At 59.8% G+C, this 20,872-nt stretch overlaps 1 protein-coding gene across 2 annotated transcripts; it reads right to left on the bottom strand.

Moving 5' to 3' along the window:
- Positions 1-1,062: 1,062 nt before the first annotated feature.
- Positions 1,063-20,556, bottom strand: WDR86 (WD repeat domain 86). 2 transcript variants are annotated; one of them, XM_045086361.1, is made up of 7 exons: positions 19,683-20,556; positions 19,224-19,488; positions 9,851-9,992; positions 7,740-8,154; positions 4,774-4,909; positions 1,781-1,884; positions 1,063-1,574 (listed from the first exon to the last, which is right to left on the bottom strand). In XM_045086361.1, the coding sequence occupies exons 2-7, from the start codon at positions 19,444-19,446 to the stop codon at positions 1,404-1,406; spliced, it is 1,191 nt and encodes a 396-aa protein (XP_044942296.1). In that variant the 5' UTR covers positions 19,447-19,488; positions 19,683-20,556; the 3' UTR covers positions 1,063-1,403. The 2 variants fall into 2 exon arrangements, with proteins under 2 accessions (XP_044942296.1, XP_044942297.1); XM_045086362.1 differs by having other exon boundaries at positions 20,486-20,556.
- Between the last annotated feature and the right edge of the window lie 316 nt (positions 20,557-20,872).

Genomic DNA, 20,872 nt, shown 5'->3' with positions numbered 1-20,872 from the left:
GGACGGGGTATCAGAGGTGGCGGAGGGTGACAGGAGAGGCAGGAAAGCTCAGCGCCTGCGCGCGTCCGGGAGCGGCTGGTTACTCCAGCCGCCCCTCTGCGGGCTCAGCGCAAATCCGGGCACCAGTACTCGAGGTGGTCCCGGTGCCGGCGCTCCCTGGGCTGCCCTCCGCTCCCGGGCAGCCCCGCCGGTAGCCATGGCCCTGCAGCCGCAGCTGTGGGCGCCGCAGACCCGCGCGAGGCCCAGCCCCAGGACGCTGCCGCGCCTGCTTCTCCCCCGCCAGCCTCCCTTCCTGGCGAGGCCCCCGCGTTCCCGGGGTGTGGCCTAGCGCGCAGTCACGAAGGTAGGCGTCCCTTCCTACCGCCCCAGGTGCCCATCGCGTACCTATTCGGGCCTGAGGGGGAGGGCCCCACCCGTCCGGCCTGGACCTGCACCCCCCACCCCCAGAGCGCGACGCGGACGCACTAGCTCTCGGTGAGCGCAGTGCACGGTCCGCTCCTCCGCACCAGAGGCTCCCGGCCTCCGCCAGATGCCGAGCCCTCGACCGCAGACACCGCCCCGCGGCTTCTCCTCCCGCCCCAGCCGAGGGCTGGCAGCGCGCCCCCTTCAGGTGACGAGGGGGCAGCTGGGGGCGGCTCCCCTCGGGGCCTCTCCGGAGCCCCGGCCCCACCTCCCCCAGGAAGCCCCTCCAGCTTCTCCGCCGAGGGATGGCCCACCCCTTCCCCGCGTCCCGCGTCGGGCGCCCGCGCTGCGCAGCGCGACCGGCAGGCGACTGCCGGGGCCTTTGAACTCCAGACCCAGACGGGGCGGCGGGGAGCCCTCCTCGGTTCCGGCCGACTTGGGGGCTTCAGAGCAGGGGTGACGGCTCCCCGATGTCACTGTCACAGGACGAAGCGCCTCTCCCATGGCCACTCCCCATACGAGTGACACCAAGGGTCATCGGGCCGCAGCCCCTCAGTGCCCCCTCGAGGAGAGGCAGGCCCGGGCGGGTGTGCGAAGCCCCGGTTCCGGGAACCCCTCCTCCCTCCGACGGGCCGCTGAGTTTGCAGAACAAAAGACATATTCCAGAGCGCGTGGAAGGACGTGTATTTCGGTTCTTCACCAGCGTCCTCAGGACAATCTGCCAAACTTAATGACAGCTGCTGCTGGGCTCTTTGAAGAAGTCCCGTTTCCCCCCAGGATGGGTTTAGCTTCTGGGGACCTCAGGCCCTGGGGGCTGTGGGGCCGCAGACCCTGGGTCGGGAGGGTCCCGCTGGGCCAGGTGCAGACCCGAGAGCGGGGCCGCTCTGCTGGGGGTGGCGGGGACGGAGGCGTGGTCCCCGAGGGCGAGCACGGTCGCCGTCCACGGGACGGGACGGGGCTTCAGAATCCACGGACACCGAGGCGGGGCAGAGTCGGGGCGCTCAGGCGGGCTGCAGGGGCGCGGCGGCGCAGCCCACCTTGTTGCTGAAGAGGCGGGAGCGGCTGCGCGCGGGGGCGGCGGGGCGCGGCGGCGGCGCGCACGGGAGGCCGCGCACATCCCAGAGGCGCAGCGCGCCGTCGTGCGACGCCGTGTACAGCACCTGTTCGTGCACCTGCGGGCGCGGGGCGGCGCGTGGGGCGGCGCTGCGGGGGCGCCCGGGCCGCCCTCCCCTCCGCAGGGCCCGCAGCTTCGCTCGCGGGCGCGAACGGCACCTACCTAAGCCGAGGGCCGGCGGCCTCTCCGCCGGGGGCCTCGGGGTGCGGCGGGCGGCCTTCCCTCCCCGCCGAGGCAGAGCCCGGGGGCGGCGCGAGCGCCTACCTGGATGCAGTTGATGACGAAGGCGTGGCCGCGGAACACCCTCTGCAGCGCTCCGGACTGGGCGTCGAAGGCGCGCGCGCGGGCGTCTCCGCTGCCCGTGAATACTGTGAACACAGGGCGCCGCTGGGCCTGGGCAGGGGTGCGGCGGGGCGGGCCCGGGCCCCTCCGCCCGCCTCACCGGGAGGTCATAAGGTTCGAACGGGAACTAGCGGGAGCCCCTTGCAAGGAAGGAGGCGGCACCTTCATTCTGCTGCTACCGGCCTGGGAACTCGGGGGATCACCCACCTCCCCGTGCTCTGCAGGACCGCGGCTGCCCTCTCCCGCCCGGGCTCCTGTCCCTCCTGAGTACCACCTCCGCCCAGGTGCCCTCGCTCAGACTGTTTGGTGGAAGCCTTTGGTGAGGCCTGCTTCCCTGCTCTAAAGCCACTGCCTTGGGGTGGGGTCGGGGTGGGGTGGGAAGTCATCTACCCCCCCCCCCAACATCTGAGTTGCCTACTGGGACAAGGACCAACTAGAAATTTGTTCCTTCCTCTCCTCAGTAATGAACTTGGCCCTCCAAACAGAGCCTAGACCCTCTGGCGTTCGCTAGAGCGCCCCTGCCCAACCTCTCCCCGGCAAGGGCCAGGATTTGACCTTCCTTGCGCCTTTTCCTACGTTAGAGCTTAGTTCAAGAGTTCTCAGACTCCGTGAGCACCTGAGTCACCTGGATGGCGGTTAAGGCAGATTGCTGAGCCCACCTGAGTTTCCGTCTTAGGAGGTCTGGGGCGGGACCTGCGCGCCTCCTTGCCTAACCAGTGCCAGCTGCCGCTGATTCTGCGGGTCAGGGACCACACTGAGTGCTGACCACAAGAACTCCGGTGTCTACTTATGGTCCCAGCCTGCGCTCTCCCAGAAATGACCCTGACGCTAGGATTGGAGTTCAAGTACTTCATCTGGCCTAGCATTCCACCAAGTGGGGAGAGAAACAGGAAGGATGTCCATACAGGCGAATTAGTGAGCAGGTGACTGCAGGGGGACCCCTCGGAGAAAGTGCAGACCACGTCTCAGAGCCGGAGCCCTGGGAGAGGGGGGCAGGTCATTGGTTGAGGGCCTCTCTTTGGGGTGTCAGCTCCTCCAACCTGCTCCTCACAGGAAAACACTCTAGGGCAGAGAACCTGAGGGGCGGCAGAGAGAAGCGCCCCTGGTGTGGTCCCCACAGCAACTACCGCACCCACCCAGCAGCCTGAGCAAGCTATGGGGGATCCCTAGCCTCAGGGATGTCTTCTTTACCCGGATTACTGCTTCACCTGCCTATTCCCAGCCTTGCTGCTGAAGCTACTGGTGAATATGTCTCTAGAGGGGGAGTTTCCTTCCTGGGTCTCTTCTGTTCCTTTCCTGCTTCCCCTACCCCAACCCAGTGTGGCTTCTGGGTGTCCAGTGGAGGGGAAAAGGGTCAGGAATTAAGTCCTATCACTCCCACAGCCTGTTGGCAATGGCCAGGACCAGTTTCCTTTATAGTGGGCAGCAGGTGGGGTCTATCCCAGCTGCTGCCAAGGGGTGGCGCTCTGGGCGACTTTAATCTTTTTAAACCAGAGGTCCTGACTTGGGAGCAGAGCCAGAATCACACTTAACATTAACAGGCTTGGACCCAGGAAGAAGGAAAAAATAATTTTCCCGTGTCAGACACCTAAATCCCGAGGGTATCTCAAGCTCTATTTTCAGAGATCCACATTCTATCTTCATTTAACACCCGTGCTGTGAAGTCAACTTGAATTTTGTGCTGCATCTCCCCCACACCCATCTGCTCCTTCAGTGTGAGTGTGTGTGTGTGTGTGTGTGTGTGTGTGTGAGAGAGAGAGAGAGAGAGAGAGAGAGAGAGAACAGAGCAGGGACGGGGGCAATAGCAAAACGTAATGCTGGGCATTGTTTTGGGAAAGAGATGTTCAGGAACCTGGAAGCCCCACTCTCATGTAGGTATGGTGAGGTGTGTTGGGGTGGGGGGAGTGCTTTCTGGAGCAGTGTCTGTCTTCTGGGTGTGTCTAGGGTGTGCACATGAGCCAGGCCTCAGGGAAGAGCCAGCAAAGCTTAGGTGTGTCAGTTTGAGAACTGTGGGACAAAGAGCTTGTTGCCTATCCAATATGCCATTCTGCCCATCTTTCTTTCCAAAATAACCTGATTAAAGTTGGCAGCAATATCCCCAGATAAGAGATTTTATTATTCAGTCTCTCTTTCAGGCAGCAAAGAGATGTATGCCAAGTCTTTGGGTAGAGCTTCCAAGAAAGATCTTTAAAGAGACCCACTCAACTAAGAGACACATCGTTTTACCTTTCCTTCTTCTTCCTGTCTGCCTAAAACGTGATATGATGGCTGGAGCTTCAGCAGCTACATTAAACTATGAGGCCCCCTAAAAGATAGAAGATGTATACTAAGAGCTATAAAGCAAAGTGATCAAAGGAAACTGGGTGCCTGGTAACTTTGTGGAACCATCCATTCCTGCCTGCACGGCCAGCCTCAGAAATTCTATCTGAGAAAAATAAACCACTGTTTCATTCAAGGCACTGTTATCTGGGCTTTCTGCTATCTGCAGCCAAATGTAATGCCAGGTGAAGCCAAACCCACGTGGCTCTTCAGTCTGGCGGGAATGTGTCCCTGAGATGCGCTTATTCCTGGGGCTCCTAAGCATTTGGGCTGTAATTTGTTAATAACCCTGGGGCGGGGGTGCCTGGATGACTTGGTCGGTTAAGCGTCTGTCCTTGACTCAGGTCAGGATCCCAGGGTCCTCTCTGCTCAGGGGCGCCTGCTTCTCCCTCTCCCCCTGCTGCTTCCCCTGCTTGTGCTCTCTCGATGCTGACCACCCCAAAGGGCCGCTGAGGCTCAGGAGGGAAGAAGTAAGAAGTAGGGCGCAGAAGCCCCGAGGGGCCCCGAGGGCGGGAGGATCTGGTGGGGGCGAGGCGTGAAGGGCGGAGGCAGCGCAGGCGGGTGGGAGCAGCTGGGGCCGGGCGGGAGTCACTTACAGGTGCCCGCGTGGTATCTGAGGGCGCTCACGCTGTGCCGGTGCGCCGCAAACGTGCGCACGCACTCCCCGGTGTCTGCCAGCCAGCACTTGACCGTCCTGTCGGCGCTGCCCGAGTACACGTGCCGGTTCACCAGCTGGGGGAGGAGGAGGGAGGGCGGCGCTGGGCCCGGGCTGCTGCCGCAGCAGGTGACTCGGATCCCCCAGACCACTCCGTGTGGTGGGCGAGGGGCGCGTGCCCGTCACTGGGAACCGTGGACGAGCGGGGAAGACCCTGCCGGGGGAACCCACCCAACGGCCCACCCGAGAATCCTGCCGCTTTGCCCCCGGCCACGGCCCCGACGGCTCCCCCGCACCGAGAGAGAAGCATCGTGTCAGAGCCTTCCCGTGGCGGGCGGGAGAAGGCCTGGGGGCGCTCGGCGCGCTAGGAGCAAGCGCCACAGAATGTTCCTGCGTGTCGTTACTGTCGGCAGCGTCTCTTGTCCGCAGCTGCTGGGGAAGAACCGTCCGTGCCTGAAAGTTTCCTGGGAATCCGCCTGTAGCTATGGCCCCGCTGCACCAGCGGTTCCCTCCATCATCCCTGCGGAGGACAGGGCTGCCGGGGCTGCCCTGGTGGGGAGGGAAGAGCCCTGGAGACAGGCTCCCCCACCTCCTGCCTGCCCCAGCTGACCAGAGTGGCTTTCACACCCCTGCTGGGTGTCACAGGAGAGAAGGCAACGGTCTCGGAGAGAAGGGATGTGGTGTCGGAGGCCCTTTGCAGGAGCTCCCCTGGCCGAGGCAGACCAGTCCGAGCCCAAGGGAAGGGCAAAGACTACTAAAATAATTCTGCAGGTTCATCTAGACCAAATCCCGGCAGCCAAGAGAGTCCCCACCCAGCCCCTCTGGTTAGCAGCGAAGCAGAGGAGAACTGGAAGCCGGGCACGGAGGGCGGCTGGGAGCCCTGGAGAGCCATTTGTGCCGGTGCTGGGGCCCAGCGACCCCTGAAGCCTTAGGAAAGAGGAGGCCCTTCAGCTGGGGCACCAGGCGGCAGGCCTGGAGGCAGCACAGACTGGCCCCCGGCATCCTTACCATGGCCCCCGCCTTCCTACCTTGAGCACACACCCGCCCAACGACAGCCACACTCTGGGCCCCTTTGCACTCCAGGGCCCGCGGCTGCCCCAGTTTTCCCCTATGAGTTCCTGGAGGACAGGGCTCTGACCAGTCCAGATTATATTTCCACCCCAGCCACAGCCCAGGTCAGACTTGGCTTTAGGCCATTCACTCCTGGCCCCGTGTGTCCTGACCGTCCCCAACAACCATCACTTTAGAGGCAGCCTCAAAGCCTCCAGGGACCACGCTTCCCCAACTTCCCACTGAGACTCACAGACCTGAAATTAAGGGAACTGGTGAGTGTGGCCTGTGGGCTGGAGGTCCCCGTGGGCCCCTGGGCCTCTCTGTGCCACTGAGTCCCCGTAAGGGGGGCCCTAAGCTTCCATGGCGGCTGTGGCAACGGGACGATGCCTCCTGCTCACCACACAGTGCGTCCCAAGAACGCGGGGCCTGTCGCACTGTGTTTACAAGTGACCAAGAAGCTCCATTTCAAAGTACAAATCACGAGTCCAGAGGCCCAGGATAAGCTCCAAGCATGTTGTCCTTGGCTGCCTCAGACCTCACTGTTCACTTTGGCTGCTTTCCTATGAGGACGTCCACGGGGAACAGCCGGGCAGCTTGGGGAGGCCAGAGGAGGCCCGAGGCACATGAGAAAGCACACAGACCCTGACGGGGGCATGTCACAGAGGACAGGACCTGCAAGACTTCCTCAGCCAAGACAGCTCTGGGGGGCCGGGGCTCAGGGGCCATCTCCCTGCTGTGCAATCCATCCAAGCAGGCCTGGGCCTCTGCTGTGGAGGCCCCTGGGGCGCGGGCCTCTCCCTGCTCAGCTCCCGGCCACAGATGCTCTCGGGGCAGGGGATGAAGCTGCCAGGCCAGGCTGCCGAGCACAGGTGGGCTCCAGACATCCCGCCTCAGGGGAGAGACTGCGGGAGGGGGTTCCCCCAGCCCAGCAGGGTGCAGGCCCCATCACACCTTTCTATGCTGCCCCTCAGCAGCTGTGAGGCCGTGGACAAGTTGCTCACCCCCTCTGAGCCTCTCACGTGTACAATGAGCACCTATAAGCACAGGCAGCCACAGCTGGATGGCCAACCACAGCGCAAGCTACCAGGCACCCGAGGGGCTCACGTCTGGGTCACACCCACTGCTAGTCCGTGGAGCCCTCACAACCACCAGGGGTGGGCCCGATTTCACGCTCAGAATCCCTGATCCAAAACCCTGGAGCCAGATGTATTTCAGGAGTTTTGGGATTTGAGCAACACCCTCGTGTTTCTACAGCAAAGGAATGCCTAGTCCCAGGAAATGGGACCAAGTGAGCTCCAGCGAGCTTCCTATCTGTGCGGGCCAGGCTTCGCCGCCAAGGACATTTTTGTGCCAAGCCTTTAAAAAAAAACCCAATTTCATGTTGTAGAACTTTTGGATGGAGGAATGAGGGACCAGCGTTTCTGGGTAGACATAACCTTCCCTTAACATGTAAAAAAACCAGAATTCCTATGTTGACAATAGCTGTGACCCTCGTATCCGTGAGGGCGGGTGTGTTTGGAGACAGGGTCTTTAAGGACGTAGTTAAGTTAAAATGAGGTCACGGGGGTGGGACCTAATCCATAGGACTGGAGTCCTTATAGGAAGAGGACACCTGGATGCGGAGGGTGGACAGGGACAATGCCATGAGAAGACGCCCAGCTACACGCCGACCCCCGGGTCTCAGGCTTGCAGCCCCAGAGCGGTGAGACCATCTGTCTCTGTCATGTCCACTGTCCCTGACTGCAGTACTCTGTTCCTCGGCCCAAGCTAACTAGGACTCGGGGGAGGGTGGTGGCTCAGAAGGCCCCCCGGGGGCCTCCCTCATAAGACAGGCGAGGGCCAGGCAGATCTCACCTCCAGACAGATGACAGAGCCCTGGTGCTCCCTGAACACCCTCAGCTGCTCCCCGCTCAGGATGTCCCAGGCGCGGATTGTGGCGTCGGTGCTGCCGGTGAAGGCGGTGTGACTGGGCGTGTCCAGCACAAGGCAGAGCACGGCTCCCGTGTGGCCCCGCAGCGTCTGGTGGCAGCAGCCGCTGGCCACCTGCCACACCTTGGCCGTGCCATCCGTGCTGCCCGTCACCAGGAGCCCCCCAACCTCCTCGGCACAGGGAGCCCCGGGCAGGTCCCAGGGCGCGGAGTAGGCTAGGGTCAGCACGCAGTTGCGGTGGCCTCGGAACTCCTGAGCCACCTGTCCCTTGTCCACGCTCCAGGCTCGAGCTGTGCGGTCGTAGGAGCTGCTGAAGAGCTGGTTGTTGGCGACCAGGATCCTGGTGGGAAGAGGGAGAGGGCAGAGGTCAGAGCATGCAGGGCTAAGGGGCAGCGGTCAGAGCATGCAGGGCTAAGGGGCAGAGATCAGAGCATGCGGGGCTAAGGGGCAGGGGTCAGAGCATGCAGGGCTAAGGGGCAGGGGTCAAACTTCGTAGGGCTTAGGGCAGGGGTCAGACCACACAGGGGTGCCTAACAGGCCGTCAGGAGGGCCCTTTGTCTGGTGTCCTCTGTGTTCAGTGAGCCGGGAGAACCTCATGTGGGTGGAGCGGAGCTCTGTTCGCACCCATGGGGAGAGGAGAGGCTCCCGGGGCAGCAAATACTCAGGACTTTCAGTCTCACTTCGGTGAACACTAAGAACTTCTTCCCAGGAAATACACGTTTGTCTTCACTATAGAACTTTGCTTAACATCAAAGACTCTGTTCACACACCCGTGTTAAGAAGCCCTGAGCCCCCCCCCCTCCGCACCCCCTGGAGCCCACAAAGGGGCGGGACAGCTGCACTGGGCATGTGTCACAAGTGTGGGGACAGAGCAGTTGATTCCCTGGGCACAGGCTACTCAGTAACACAATCCAGTGGCTAAGCAAGACTTAGTGTCTACCCAGCATGGTCCATTTGGGACCCCGACCCCTCAGACATGGGGCGCGTGGATGTGTGTGTATGGGGCGTGTGTGCCCAGGAGAGTCGCAACCCCGCGGAGCATAATTTCTGGCCTCAATTACCCAGGTTTGCTTTTGAGGAGCAGCTGAGAGTTTCCGGTTACAAGCTGGACGCACGCCTGTCCCCTGAGATGTGGCCTCTCCCTGCCGCCCTGTCTCATGGCACGAGACTCCCACATACCCACACCTTCCCCCAGTCCCACGCTTTCTCAAGGAAGGGTGTCGGGAAGCGACCAGCAGGAGGTGGGACGTCCTGCACCACCTCGCGGGCTCGCCCCTGGTGGCAGGTGGGACCCTGCGGGCTCCAGCTAAGGAGGCCGGGGAAATCTCGGCTGTGGGAAGGTGACTTGTCCCCTCACAGGCGTCCCGAGCCAGCACAACACTTGCGTCTCTGCGGAGGGTCGGTACCTCGCTCCTGCCCTGTGGGTGCACAGCTCTGACTGCAGGTGGGCAGGCGCCCAGACCCCTGGTCATACCGGACACTCCCTCGGGAGTCTAAGACGGCCACCGCAAGTTACATAAATGGTGTCAAATTGATCTGATTAGCAAAGGAATTTTCATGGCTCAGCTCAGACCCAAATTCAATAAGGAAAGGAAAAATTCAAACGTTTTTGAGAAGGAGGGGGTGGGAAATTTCAATGACAACATGGAAAGGGGAGGTTTAAAAATACCCTGCACTCCGTCTTCACAACCCCCTCTGGTTGACCGTCAGGTACTAATTAGGCCACTTCCTCTGGAATCTGTTCCCATCAGCAGAAGCTGTGGCCTCCGTCGCTTTTCCCTGGGCCTCGCAGTGGGCAGTGCGCTGCCCGGGTGCCCAAGGGGGGCGTCCAGGCACAATCAATGTGTTGGTGGGGCCTCCGACCCCCCACATGCAGCCCATGTCATGCCTGAAACACAAGCGTCCGGGGACCCCCATCCTCTGTGCTCCTGATGACCTCAGACGCGTCTGCACGTAGGGAACCTCAGTTCCTCCAGCGGCAGGGGCCACACGGCCTCCCTCTCTGTCCCCGGAGCACCTCCCCCCACCACACTGACCTGTTCACGATGGACGTGTGTCCTCGGAAGACCTGCAGACACTGCCCGGTGCGCACGTCCCACTTTCTGATGGTGCGGTCAGCGCTGCATGTGAAGGCGGCCTCGTCCTCCAGCTGGCAGAAGGTCACGTAGCTCTCGTGCCCTGTGGACGGGGTCGGGGGGGGACACGTGAGCGCAGGGCATGGCAGCTTTTGTCTCCCTTCTGTGAAGAAAGCAGGGCTGGGGCGTGTTTGAGACGAGCTCAGGATCACCAGCCCTTTGGAGGGGCGACTTGGTCTGGGAGGCTCAGGAGCTGCGGGCTGCCGGGAGAAATTCAGGGGGCCCCTCTCTCTGCCCCCCCAGATCCTTTTGTTCTCTCTTTTCCTACTCTCTCTCCTTCCTCTTCCTCCTCTGCCTTCTTCAGCAGTCTGTCTCCAGACTCCCGCTGTTTGTATGCACTCAGTGGCTGAACAAAGCCACTGTCACTGTCACCGAGGCAAGAAGTATAGAGGCCCAGGGCCTTGGCCTTCGGGGCCAGAGGCCCGGCCTAGGTCTTGGTGCTGCCACTGAGTCACCTCTGCACACCCCCATCTCCTGGTCCCCGCCTCGTGGGGCCGGCGCGCAGATTGGGTGAATGCCGGACGGTGGCTGTTTGCGGCCCGGTGATGCAGGGTCCAAGCGGGGCCTGTGAGGGGAGGGGAGAAAAGCCAGGGGGAGAAGACGGCCCACGCCAAAGCAGGAGAGGGCCCCGCAGGCCGGAATTCAGGTGTTTGGCGGAAACGGTGGAGAAGGCTCAGGCAGAGGGAGGTCTAGGGACAGACTGAGGGCCACACGGAGCCGCGGCTCGGCCAAAGGCACCTGCTCGCCCACCTTGTCAGGGCGATGATGGGTGGTTTGACTTCCGGCCTGGCTTATAAAGCAGCCCCGGAAGGACTCAGCTCCCAGTCAGAGCAGGGCCTGTCCTCGGGCGCCTGGCTCTGTCTCAGGGCCGGCCGGCTGGCCCGCTCAGCGGAGCCTGTGACTTTGATCTTGGGGTTGTGAGCTGGAGCCCCATGTTGGCTATAGAGTCTACTTAAAAAACAACAACAAAATCCCTTAAAGTCCTGCATGATAAAATCTCAATCTGTTTAGAATATAAAATCAGCATTTATGGGTCAGACAGGCCCATATATGCAAAGATTCTCTCTATGCCTGGACTAGTTCTATACCTGCACGAACGCCTATGTATGTTTAAAAAAACATGTTTCCACCTCAGATAACTTTTTTTTTTAAAGATTTTATTTATTTATTTGACAGACAGAGATCACAAGTAGGCAGAGAGGCGGGCAGAGAGAGAGGAGGAAGCAGGCTCCCTGCTGAGCAGAGCCCAATGCGAGGCTTGATCCCAGAACCCTGGGATCATGACCTGAGCCGAAGGCAGAGGCTTTAACCCACTGAGCCACCCAGGCGCCCCAACTCTTTTTTTTTTTTTTAAATTTTATTTATCCATTTGACAGAGAGAGATAGAGAGAGCACAAGCAGAGAGGCAGGCAGAGAGACGGGGAAAGTAAGCTTCCACTGAGCAGGGAGCCTACTGCAGGACTCGATCCTGGGACCTTAGGATAATGACCTGAGCTGAAGGCAGACGGTTAACTGACTGAGCCACCCAGACACCCCGATAACAACCTTTTATTCCCCCTGATAACGAGTCCTGATAGCAAACTGAAGCTGAGTATATTTGAAAAGAATCCAGAAACCAGGGGTGCCTAGGAGGCTCAGTCGGTTAAGCAACTGCCTTCGGCTCTGGTCATGGTGCTGGAGTCCCAGGATCCCAGGGAGTCCTGCATCGGGCTCCCAGCTCCACAGCAGGTCTGCTTCTCCCTCTGACATTCTCTCCTCTCATGCTCTCTCTCTCAAATAAATAAAACCTTTAAAAAAAAAAAAAAGAAAAGGATCCAGCAACCAGAAAATCAATAGAATCAAAGGAATGTTATACGTAAGATCCATTTCACAGATGAAGAAATTGATTAATTCAAATATCTACATGTGTGGGATATATTAATTACGTTAAAGATTGCGACTGAATTTTAAAATTCTGTCTAGATGTCTGGTATCAGACAAGGATTTTTTTTTTTTGAAAGCTTTTATTTATTTATTTAACAGAGGGAAAGAGTGCATAAGCAGAGTAGGCAGCAGAGGGAGAGGGGGAAGCAGGGTCCCCACCAAGCAGGGAGCCCGATGTGGGGCTCGATCCAAGGACCCCAGGATCACGAAGAGCTGAAAGCAGACACTTAACTGGCTGAGCCACCCAGGCACCCCCAGACAGGGATTTAGAATTTTCTGGGCAGTTTCCGGCTGATGGGCACTTTTTGGCCCTGGGGTTTTAGCTCAGTTACTCTTGGAAGAACCCAACTCCCTGTGTTCTAAGAAAGAGAATTTTTTTTAAAAAGGAAGGAAGGAAGACATGTTTTCCAGTCTTCTTGGAGAGCATGTACCAGGCCTCTAAGAAAACAAAGTTTGTGCGAAGTAAGTAAACACTGGGAGATGATGCAGATCAGGTTTCCTTAAAATACACGTCAGTTGAAAAGTCGAGGGCAAAATGTTTGGCAAAACACAGCCCAGCTTTTTGCCAATTCCCAAATGTTTATGAAATATTTTAAGATTGTCAACAAACTACCCTGAAACCAGAGCTGCCATGGGGGTGCCCAGCGGCGTCTGAGGAGGCCCCTGGCTTCCAGGGTTGGAAGGTGGCCCAGCACCCCGAGGGCAGTGGGGTGCAGCAGAGCCGGCCCTGCCCACAGACCCCCCCACCACCCTGCAGTCATCCTCCGGGGGCGGGGCTGCACCGTCAGGGGTCAGCCAAGCCAGGAGAGGCACCCGCAAGGGCATGGGCCGCCTCCTGGCTGATTCTGTCCCGTCTTGACAGTCCGACAGCAGGAAGGCGACCTGCCGTGTGCGTATATAAGGCCAAGAAAAGTGCTGGAAAGCCGAGTGGCCAGTAAGCCGTGGCACCCGTCCTCAGCGAAGCCACAGCCACTAGCCCAGGGATGTGGACCAACTGCATGACCCATGCAAGTAGGGGGAACGATGTATACGATACAAATATAAATACCTGTAGGGGCACCGGGGGAGCGCAGTGGGTTAAGGGGTGACTCGGTTTCAGCTCACGTTGTGATTTCAGGGTCGAGGGATCGAGCCTCACGTCAGGCTCGGTGCTGAGCATGGAGTCTGCTTGGGATTCTCTCTCCCCCGCCCCTCCCCCACCCCTCTCTAAAATAAATAAAACTTTAAATATATATACATACAGAGAGACGTGTATATAAATACCTATAAACAAAGACGTGAAGAGTCAATAATGAAAAGAATTTTTTAAATGTAAAAAAAAAAAATCCCATCTCTGAAGCTGGGCCAGGCTGACCCTCTGCCCCTCAGGGGCCAGCTCGGAGCTCGTTGAAATTCTGTGCAGCGGTCAAGGGCCTCCCAGGGACAGGCCCCTTCCTCTGCATGCCGGGCAGCGACTCCGCGTCTGAAAACCCACGCTGAACGAGCCCCAGCTCAGAGCCCAGCCGGCAGAGGCTGCAGAGCGTGTCCCTGACCGCAGTCCGCAGACCGTGCGACAGGGTCCACTGCACACAGCCGACAGGGTCCCCTGGGGAGGGACGGATGAGGGAGGCTGGGGACAAGGGGGGGGGCCTATCCCGTCTCCAGGGACCACAGCACCACCACCATGAGCTGTTGGAATTGGGTAGAATAAGCAAAAAAGCCCAACTAAAAATAAACATTTTTAAAGGGAGAAAGAATGCAGATAAGATGCAGTTACTATGTTCAAAAGGACATGCTGAGGCTCAAGGTTTTCTGCCAAGTCGGCCCTCCCCGCCTCCCCGGCCGCACACCCTGGGACTCGCTAGAAGCTGGGGGTCGAAGTGCCCCTCCACGTGCCGGAGGAGCCACTGGGCCACGGGCCTCCTGGGGTCTGCGGCCGCAGAGGGGGGCTGCCGTGGGCACCGGCCACGCTGGAACACTCGTTCCACTACCTTGGCATGAAGAGCGGGGCCTCCCCTCCCTCTGCCGCCTCTCTCCTCTCCTCCGGCCTGCTCCCTGCGGCGCCCCCACTCCCTGGGGGCTCCCTGACACCCCCCCACCCCGCCTGCAGGGTTCAGACAGCTGGGAGCCCCACAGGAGACCTGGGTCAGGATCTGCTGGCCCACAGCCATTAAAACCTCAAACCTCGGTCACACTTCCCTGGAGGGAGGCCTCTCCACAGCCATTTCCGGGCTGCCGGGAAGGCTCCAGACCCGGCTCCTCCAGGTCTGGGAGCCCTGAGAGCCCTGTGGGTACCAGCCACGGATCCGGGGGATCCCCTACAGCGTGCCCACCTTTGGAAAGGGTCTTTTTTTTTTTTTTTTTTTTGTATCAAACTGGCCTTTAGCTACTGTGTTGAGGTGCCATTTTTGTTTCCTGCCTGATGGAAGTACATCTGGGTGTGTGACGTCAGCAAGCCACAGCAGCGAAGGCTACATGTCCCTGGCGTGGAAGGTGTGGCTGAAATTGTGTCTGACAAAGCCATGGGAGACTCAGCCAGGACAGGCTGGTGCTCCTGTGGCTGGTGCCACCGCAGGGCCTGTCTTTCCAGTCCCGCTCCTCTCAGCCCACACCCTCCACCAGGCAGCTCTCCGGCCTCCTTCTGTGACCTCCTCAGTGGGCACCCACGGGGAGCTCACTACCTGCGGATGCTGGCCGCTGGAGAGCTGAAGAATGAATTACTGACCTGTGCTTCCGTCAGCCACATCCATGCTTACAACAAACTGCATTTTGGAGTGCCTAGGTGGCTTAGTCGGTTAAGCGATTGCCTTTGGCTCAGGTCATGATTCCAGGATCCTGGGATCGAGTCCCATGTCAGGCTCCCTGTTAATCAGGAAATCTGCTTGCCCCTTTCTTTCCCTGTCTCTTCCCTGGCTTATGTGCATTTTCTCTCTCTCTCAAATAAATAAATAAAATCTTTGAAAAAAAAAAAAAACAAAAAACGTAGGAGATGACTCAGCAAGCCCACCTCTGTGTCTCTACAAAAGAAACGGAAAACAGGGCTTGGAAGAGGTATTTGCACACCCAAGCTCATGGCGGCACTTCTCAGCACATCATGTGGAAGAAACCCAAGTATCTGCGGACAGATGAATGGGCAAAAAGAGGCAGACAGCAGACCAGTAAGCGGCCTTCCCAAGGAAGGAAATCCTGACAGCCACGACAGCTGGGATGAACCTTGAGGACATCCTGCTAAGTAACGTGAGCCTGTACGAGGTCCCCAGAGGGGTCAGATTCAGAGGCAGAACGCAGGATGGTGGGCGCCAAGGCCTGGGGTGGGAGAAAGCGGGTTATTGTTCGAAGTGGACACCGCCTCAGTTTTCCGGGATGGACAAGTTCTAGAGATGGGTCCTGGTAATGGCAGAAGGTCATCAATGTTTACTGTCTTCAAACGGTACACTTAAAACTGGTTAAGATGGCCAGTTGGATGCTACATGTTTTCTATTAGAGTTTGTCGTGCTGGAGCAAGAGGGAGGAGCGCAGAGCCTCCCGAGCCTCTCTGCCTGCGGAAACACGGGAGCACTCGCTAGACCTTCCCAGCCTTGAATGGTGGAATCGGGCCTCAGGAGCAAAGGATGGAGAGTTTGGGGCTGGCCGGGCGCCGCGTCAAGGAGATGCTCTGGCTCAGGCTGGGCTTGTGGATGTGAGCCTGGAGGACAAGGTCACTCACAGGCGCCAGGAGCTCTTTACTGACCGGTTTTCCCACCCCCTCATAACCTCGTAAGACCGGATGACGATTTTATCATCCCAATTCACAGATAAAGAAACTAAGGCGTGAGAACTTAAGTAATGAGATTTGAGCCCAAGCCGCCCAGCTCCAGAGCCCGGGCTCAGGACTAGTAACGGCCTGTCCTGCCTCCCTGCCCCCTCCCTGTGGCGGGTAGGGGTCAGGGGTCATCGGGACCGACAGGCACCAGCAGGCTTCCAGCAAACAGGAGGTGCCGGTTGTTCACACGGAACTGAAAACAAACAGCTCCCCACCATGCCGGGAGACGCCGCTAGAAGACAAGGACGCTTGTGGCACAGCCGCGGTGGGCTGGAACCTTCAGGCCGGTGCCTTACGACATGGGAACAGCTCAGGATGGGGACGGTCATCTTGGGACATGCTGCTTATCTCACTGAGCCGGCGGAGTGCGCTGAATGACTGGTACCCAAGGAATAAGGAAAAAAGGGGGAGGGGTTAACTCCATTAAATGCGACTCTTCCCTTTATAGAGTAATTGGGCCGTAAGCCTACACATGAAAGCCAGTCCCACGGACTGAAAAAAGAAAGCCCCCGAGGGAGGGAAGCTGGGGGGCCCTGGTGACTCAGCCGGCTCCCCAGGACCAAGGGTGACAACTTGGCCACCGAGACCCCACCCACAAGGGACTGTCCTATTCTTCCTTTACTGCACATCAACTTTCAAAATGCTGCAAGATTCACAGAAAAGCCTTGGGTCCCCCTAACTGCCTCTGGCCCTCTGGGGGAGCTGAGCAGAGCAAGAAGCTCCAGGGCAGAAGGAGAATGCCCGGCAGGAGGTGCGCACACCGGCCACGCTGCCCCAGAAATCCAGGCTTGGCCCCCTGCCAACAGGCTCTTCTCCAGAACCTTCTTAGGGGCCCAGAGCTGCAGCAGGCGCTGGCACTCACCCCAATCTGGCAGTTTCCACAACAGGAGTAGAAAGAGCCTGGAGTGGGGGGTCAGGAGAGCCCCACAGATCTGTAGGTTGTCCTGATGCAAGCCGGAGCCACACAGAGGGGGCAAAGCTGTCCATGCAATCCCTCAGTGTGACCTCAGCCAAGTCCCATAACAGCTCCCGTCTCAGGGCGTGCAGACAACAGAACCTACCTCACAGGCCAGGTTATCTAGAAAACACTTCGAACACTCCGTATGCCAGTAAAGAGATCTGTGCCTGCCTAGTCCCGTCTATAGACCCGTGTCGGCTCTACCCACATCACAGTTTTGAGCATTAATTATAATGGATAAAGAAGTAAGTGTATTGAGGGATATTAATAAAATACAGGATATTAAACAAATGCTAAGACACTGGTTATTATTTCACTAATACAAACAAATCTTATTGGGGGCAGAGCTGGCAAGACCTTGCTTTCCTTGGGGGCCACGCAAGGAGTATCTCATGCCCCAAAAGACTCTTTTTCAAGTTGAGTGTAATAGTGCGATTTCCGGATAAGGAAAGGTAACTCCTGTCAACCCTTACAGCCGCAGAAGCAATTCTGACAGACACAAGCAGCAAGGATTCATCTGATAGTTTTCCTTGGAGCGGGACGGCTCTCAAGCAGGCCACCAGAGGGGCAGGCACCGCCTCACCAGGACATGGGGGTTGGTGTCCTGAGGGGACAAGCCACTGTGAGGGCCACCAAAATGGGTGGGAGGGGGAGTTGCCAGGCATGAGCTGGGAGGTGATGGCGGAGCAGGGCTGGACAGGAGGGTGGGCTCTGGAGAGACCCTGGGTACAGAGTCCCATGCCCACCTGGAACCACCCTGGAAGAGCGGGGAGCTTGACTGGGGGGGTCACCCACCTTCGAACTAGGCTCCCACACTGGACACCAGGCCCGGGAGCTCCCTGGGGTCAGGGTGCATCAGATCCAGCCAAAAGCTTGTTAGAAACGCGAATTCTGGAGTCGTACACCAGGGCCCTCACTGGAACTGGGACCTGGGAATTCATGCTTCTGAAAGCCCGCCAGATGAGTCTTATGTTTGGAAAAGCACTACAACTGGATTATAAATTTTGGGCAGATCTTAGATCTCCCAGCCTCACTTCAGTGCCTGTCAATCTGTGTGACATTGGGGGTGACTTTGGGGGTGGCCAGAGGAATATGTGTTAGTTTGTAACTGACTCTGCTTTATCACCCCCGGCCGCAAGTAACGGCCAATCCAAATGCATCTATGGGCTGTGAGATATCCACCATAACTGCTTTTCTTTAAAAGCAATAGGGTCGGGGTGCCTGGTGGCTCCAGTGTCTGCCTTGGCCCAGGTCATAATCCCAGACTCCCTGCTCAGTGGGGAGCCTGCTTCTCTTCTCCTCCCCTTGCTTGTGCTCTCTTTCTGTCAAATAAGTAAATAAAATATTTTTAAAAAATAAAAAACAAAACCAATAGAGTCCGTATCAGCCAATAGTGAAGCTGATTTGTACTCCCTGTGCCTACAGGACTTGGAAGGCCTGGGGAGGCCACCCAGGATTTGCTGATTGTGGTGGAAAAAAACCAGGCGGTGATAAATAACCATGTGCAGAACCTTGTGCTCCAAGGGGCTGTACCCGCTGCTCAGGGGACACCAGGGGTTGAGCTGGAGCAGGGACTCACAGCCCTGGCCTGCAGACATGTGACAGGGGCCCAGGGTATGAAAGCCATCCACCTCCAGTGACAATACACAAATATAAACCCGTATGTAGGCACTTGTGAAACTTTCATAAAACGGTATGTATGTCGGATGGCCTGGGTGGTTCAGCCTGCCTTTAGCTCAGGTCATGATCCCAGAGTCCTGGGATGGAGCCCCACATCCGGCTCCCTGCTCGGCTGGGAAGCCTGCTTCTCCCTCTCCGGCTCCCCCTGCTTGTGTTCCCTCTCTGGATGTCTATCAAATAAATAAATAAAATCTAAACCAAACAAACAAACAAACCCCAAACAGTATGTACTCCTACTGTGTGTGCCTCCTGCCATGCATTGTTTCCAGATATACTAAATTGGTTTAACAACCCCTTTTTGAGAAACTTTGATCCACCCCCCCCCCAGCCCCTTCATTTTCCAGCAGAAGAAACAGGCAGGCACGAGAGAGCAGAGCAGAAAGGCTCTGCTTTTTAATGGGGAAGGGGGCGTTCAGATTTCAACTCAACCCCCCACAGGCTGTGTGACAACTTACTTCCTGCCTCAGTTTCCCTGTCTGCACGACTGGGCTAACAGCAGTGTGAAGACCGGGCACGGCCGGCCGTGCTCGGTGCCGCCCGCACCTCGCAAGCGCCGGTGGTGACAATGGCTCCTGGAGGAAATGTCCGGCCGAAGGCCACTCGGGCAGCGAGAGACGGGGGAAGGCGCTGCCTAGCGCGGGGAGTGCGCGGAGGTGCGGTTCCGGGGGAGTCTTAAGGCCGCTGTGACTGCAGTGATTTCCTGCACCGGGCGGACAGGTGAGGGGAGACCCCTGCAGCCGGGGCACCCCGGCCCCGCGGGCTCCGCACCCCACCCCGCGCGCGCTCGGCCGCTCGCACGCTGGGCCCCCACGAGCGCTCCCCTACGAGGGCCCGGCCGTGGGCGGGGTTGGGCTCTAGGGCAGGGGCCGGCGGGCCGCAGGGCTGAGGTGTGCGGCGGCCGAGCGGACCGCGGGGACGGCGGGAGGGTGTACCTTGCAGGAGCGCGCAGCACTGGCCGTCCGCGGTGCTCCAGAGCCGGGCCGTGCCGTCCTCGCTGCCCGTCAGCAGGCGCTGCCCGTCCGGGCTCAGGCTGAGCCAGTTGATGCCCCCGCGGTGGTCGGCGCAGACCCTCAGGGCCGACCCTCCGCCCCCCATGCGGCCGGCCGGGCGGGAGACGAGGAGGCTGCGCCCCGCTACGGAGGGGCGCCCCGGCATCCGCGCGGCGGCTCTCGGCGGCGGCGTCCCGCGGCCATGACCCTGCGGGGCACGGGGTGCGGCGGAGGTGAGGCGGGGGCCCTCGCTCCCGCGCCGCCCGCGCCGCCTCCGGACCCGCGGACCGAGCGGGAGGTACGGGGAGGCGCTGCGGGGGGCGGCCCGCGGGGACCTCCCGCTCCCGCAGTGGAGGAGACCCGGCCCGTCGCCGCCGGCTTCCTCCCTTCCCCACGCCCCACCTGAGCGGGCCCGTGCTCGGAGCCGGGACCCCCGGGCAGAGGCGTCTCCCCGCGCGCTGGAAGGCTCGGGCCTCGTCGCGGGGTCCGGCGGCGGGGGGACCCCGGCTAGCAGAGCGCCCTGCGGCCGGGCGCCGCGCGCTGGGGGCGGCGAGTGTGGAACAATACAGCCAGCCTGGCTCCTCCTCAGAGACCACCCCCCAACCTGTCCCCTCCCACTTCTCCGGCCGGCGCCCCAGCCCCCACCCCGCTGCCCCACCCCGGCACCCGGCGCTCCGGACCCTCCTCGGCGCGCGAGCACAGCGCCCTCCCCGGGGACGCCGGGAACCCGCGCACGTGCGGCTGTCCCCGCTGCCCCGTGCGGCGACCGAAGGCCGGGACGAGGCGGGGGAGGTGGACGCAGGGTCCGGTGGGGCGAGACGCGCGCGCCCCGGAGCTGACTCGGGCTGGCGGCTGCGCGCCTCGACCCGGCGAGTCTGTGCCGCTCCAGGCTCCCAGCCCTAAGGACGCTGCCAGAGAGGTTCTCGGGGGACTTTGGGGCGGCCCCCTTGTTGCAGAGCGCTCCTAGTCCGCTCTCGCTGGGAAATTACACATACGCCCCGATTCGCAAGTGGGGTGGCGGCGGGCGAGCGAGGGAAGAGCGGCGCGATGGGGCTTCCCGGAGAGGTCAGGTTCAGGGTTGTGAGCGGCCGCGGGGTCCTAGGCGACCCGCTCCCGCTTCCTCGTGCTGGGGGTTTGGGGCCCCCACCCACTGATCCGTCTTTCGACAACCTCCCCCACCCCCATCGCATCCCAGCGCCTCTCACGGTCCACTGAGGTCTCTACAGGAATCCCACACCCCGGGTTGTGAGCCCTCCCGGAATGTCTGCTGGTTCCCATTAGAGCTGTTCCGGTGCCTGCTTCGCGGGGGGCGGGGAGGGGTAACACCCCCCACGCTGGTTCCTCCAGGTCCTAAAGGGAGCAGGGTTTCCCGAGGGGCGGGGTGGAGGGGAGGCCAGGGAACAAGGTCGCTTTGGAAAGCCAGACCCTCTCCCAGTGGCTATGTCCAGACTCGCAAAGAAAACCCCATAATGGGGTCCCAAAGTACGTGGGACAATTTATTCTCCCAGGGTCTAAACCAGAGAAATGCACCCTTTCCCTAATCCTGGGAATCAGCTTGCAGTTAAGTTGAAGAAGGCACCCGGTGAAGGGTG

The sequence above is a fragment of the Mustela putorius genome, unplaced genomic scaffold, assembly GCF_011764305.1.
Source record: "Mustela putorius furo isolate JIRA1106 unplaced genomic scaffold, ASM1176430v1.1 tig00000929_pilon_pilon_pilon, whole genome shotgun sequence".
Taxonomy (NCBI): domain Eukaryota; kingdom Metazoa; phylum Chordata; class Mammalia; order Carnivora; family Mustelidae; genus Mustela; species Mustela putorius.
The sequence above is the reverse complement of the archived record's forward strand: the minus strand, read 5'-3'. Positions and strand labels throughout refer to the sequence as shown.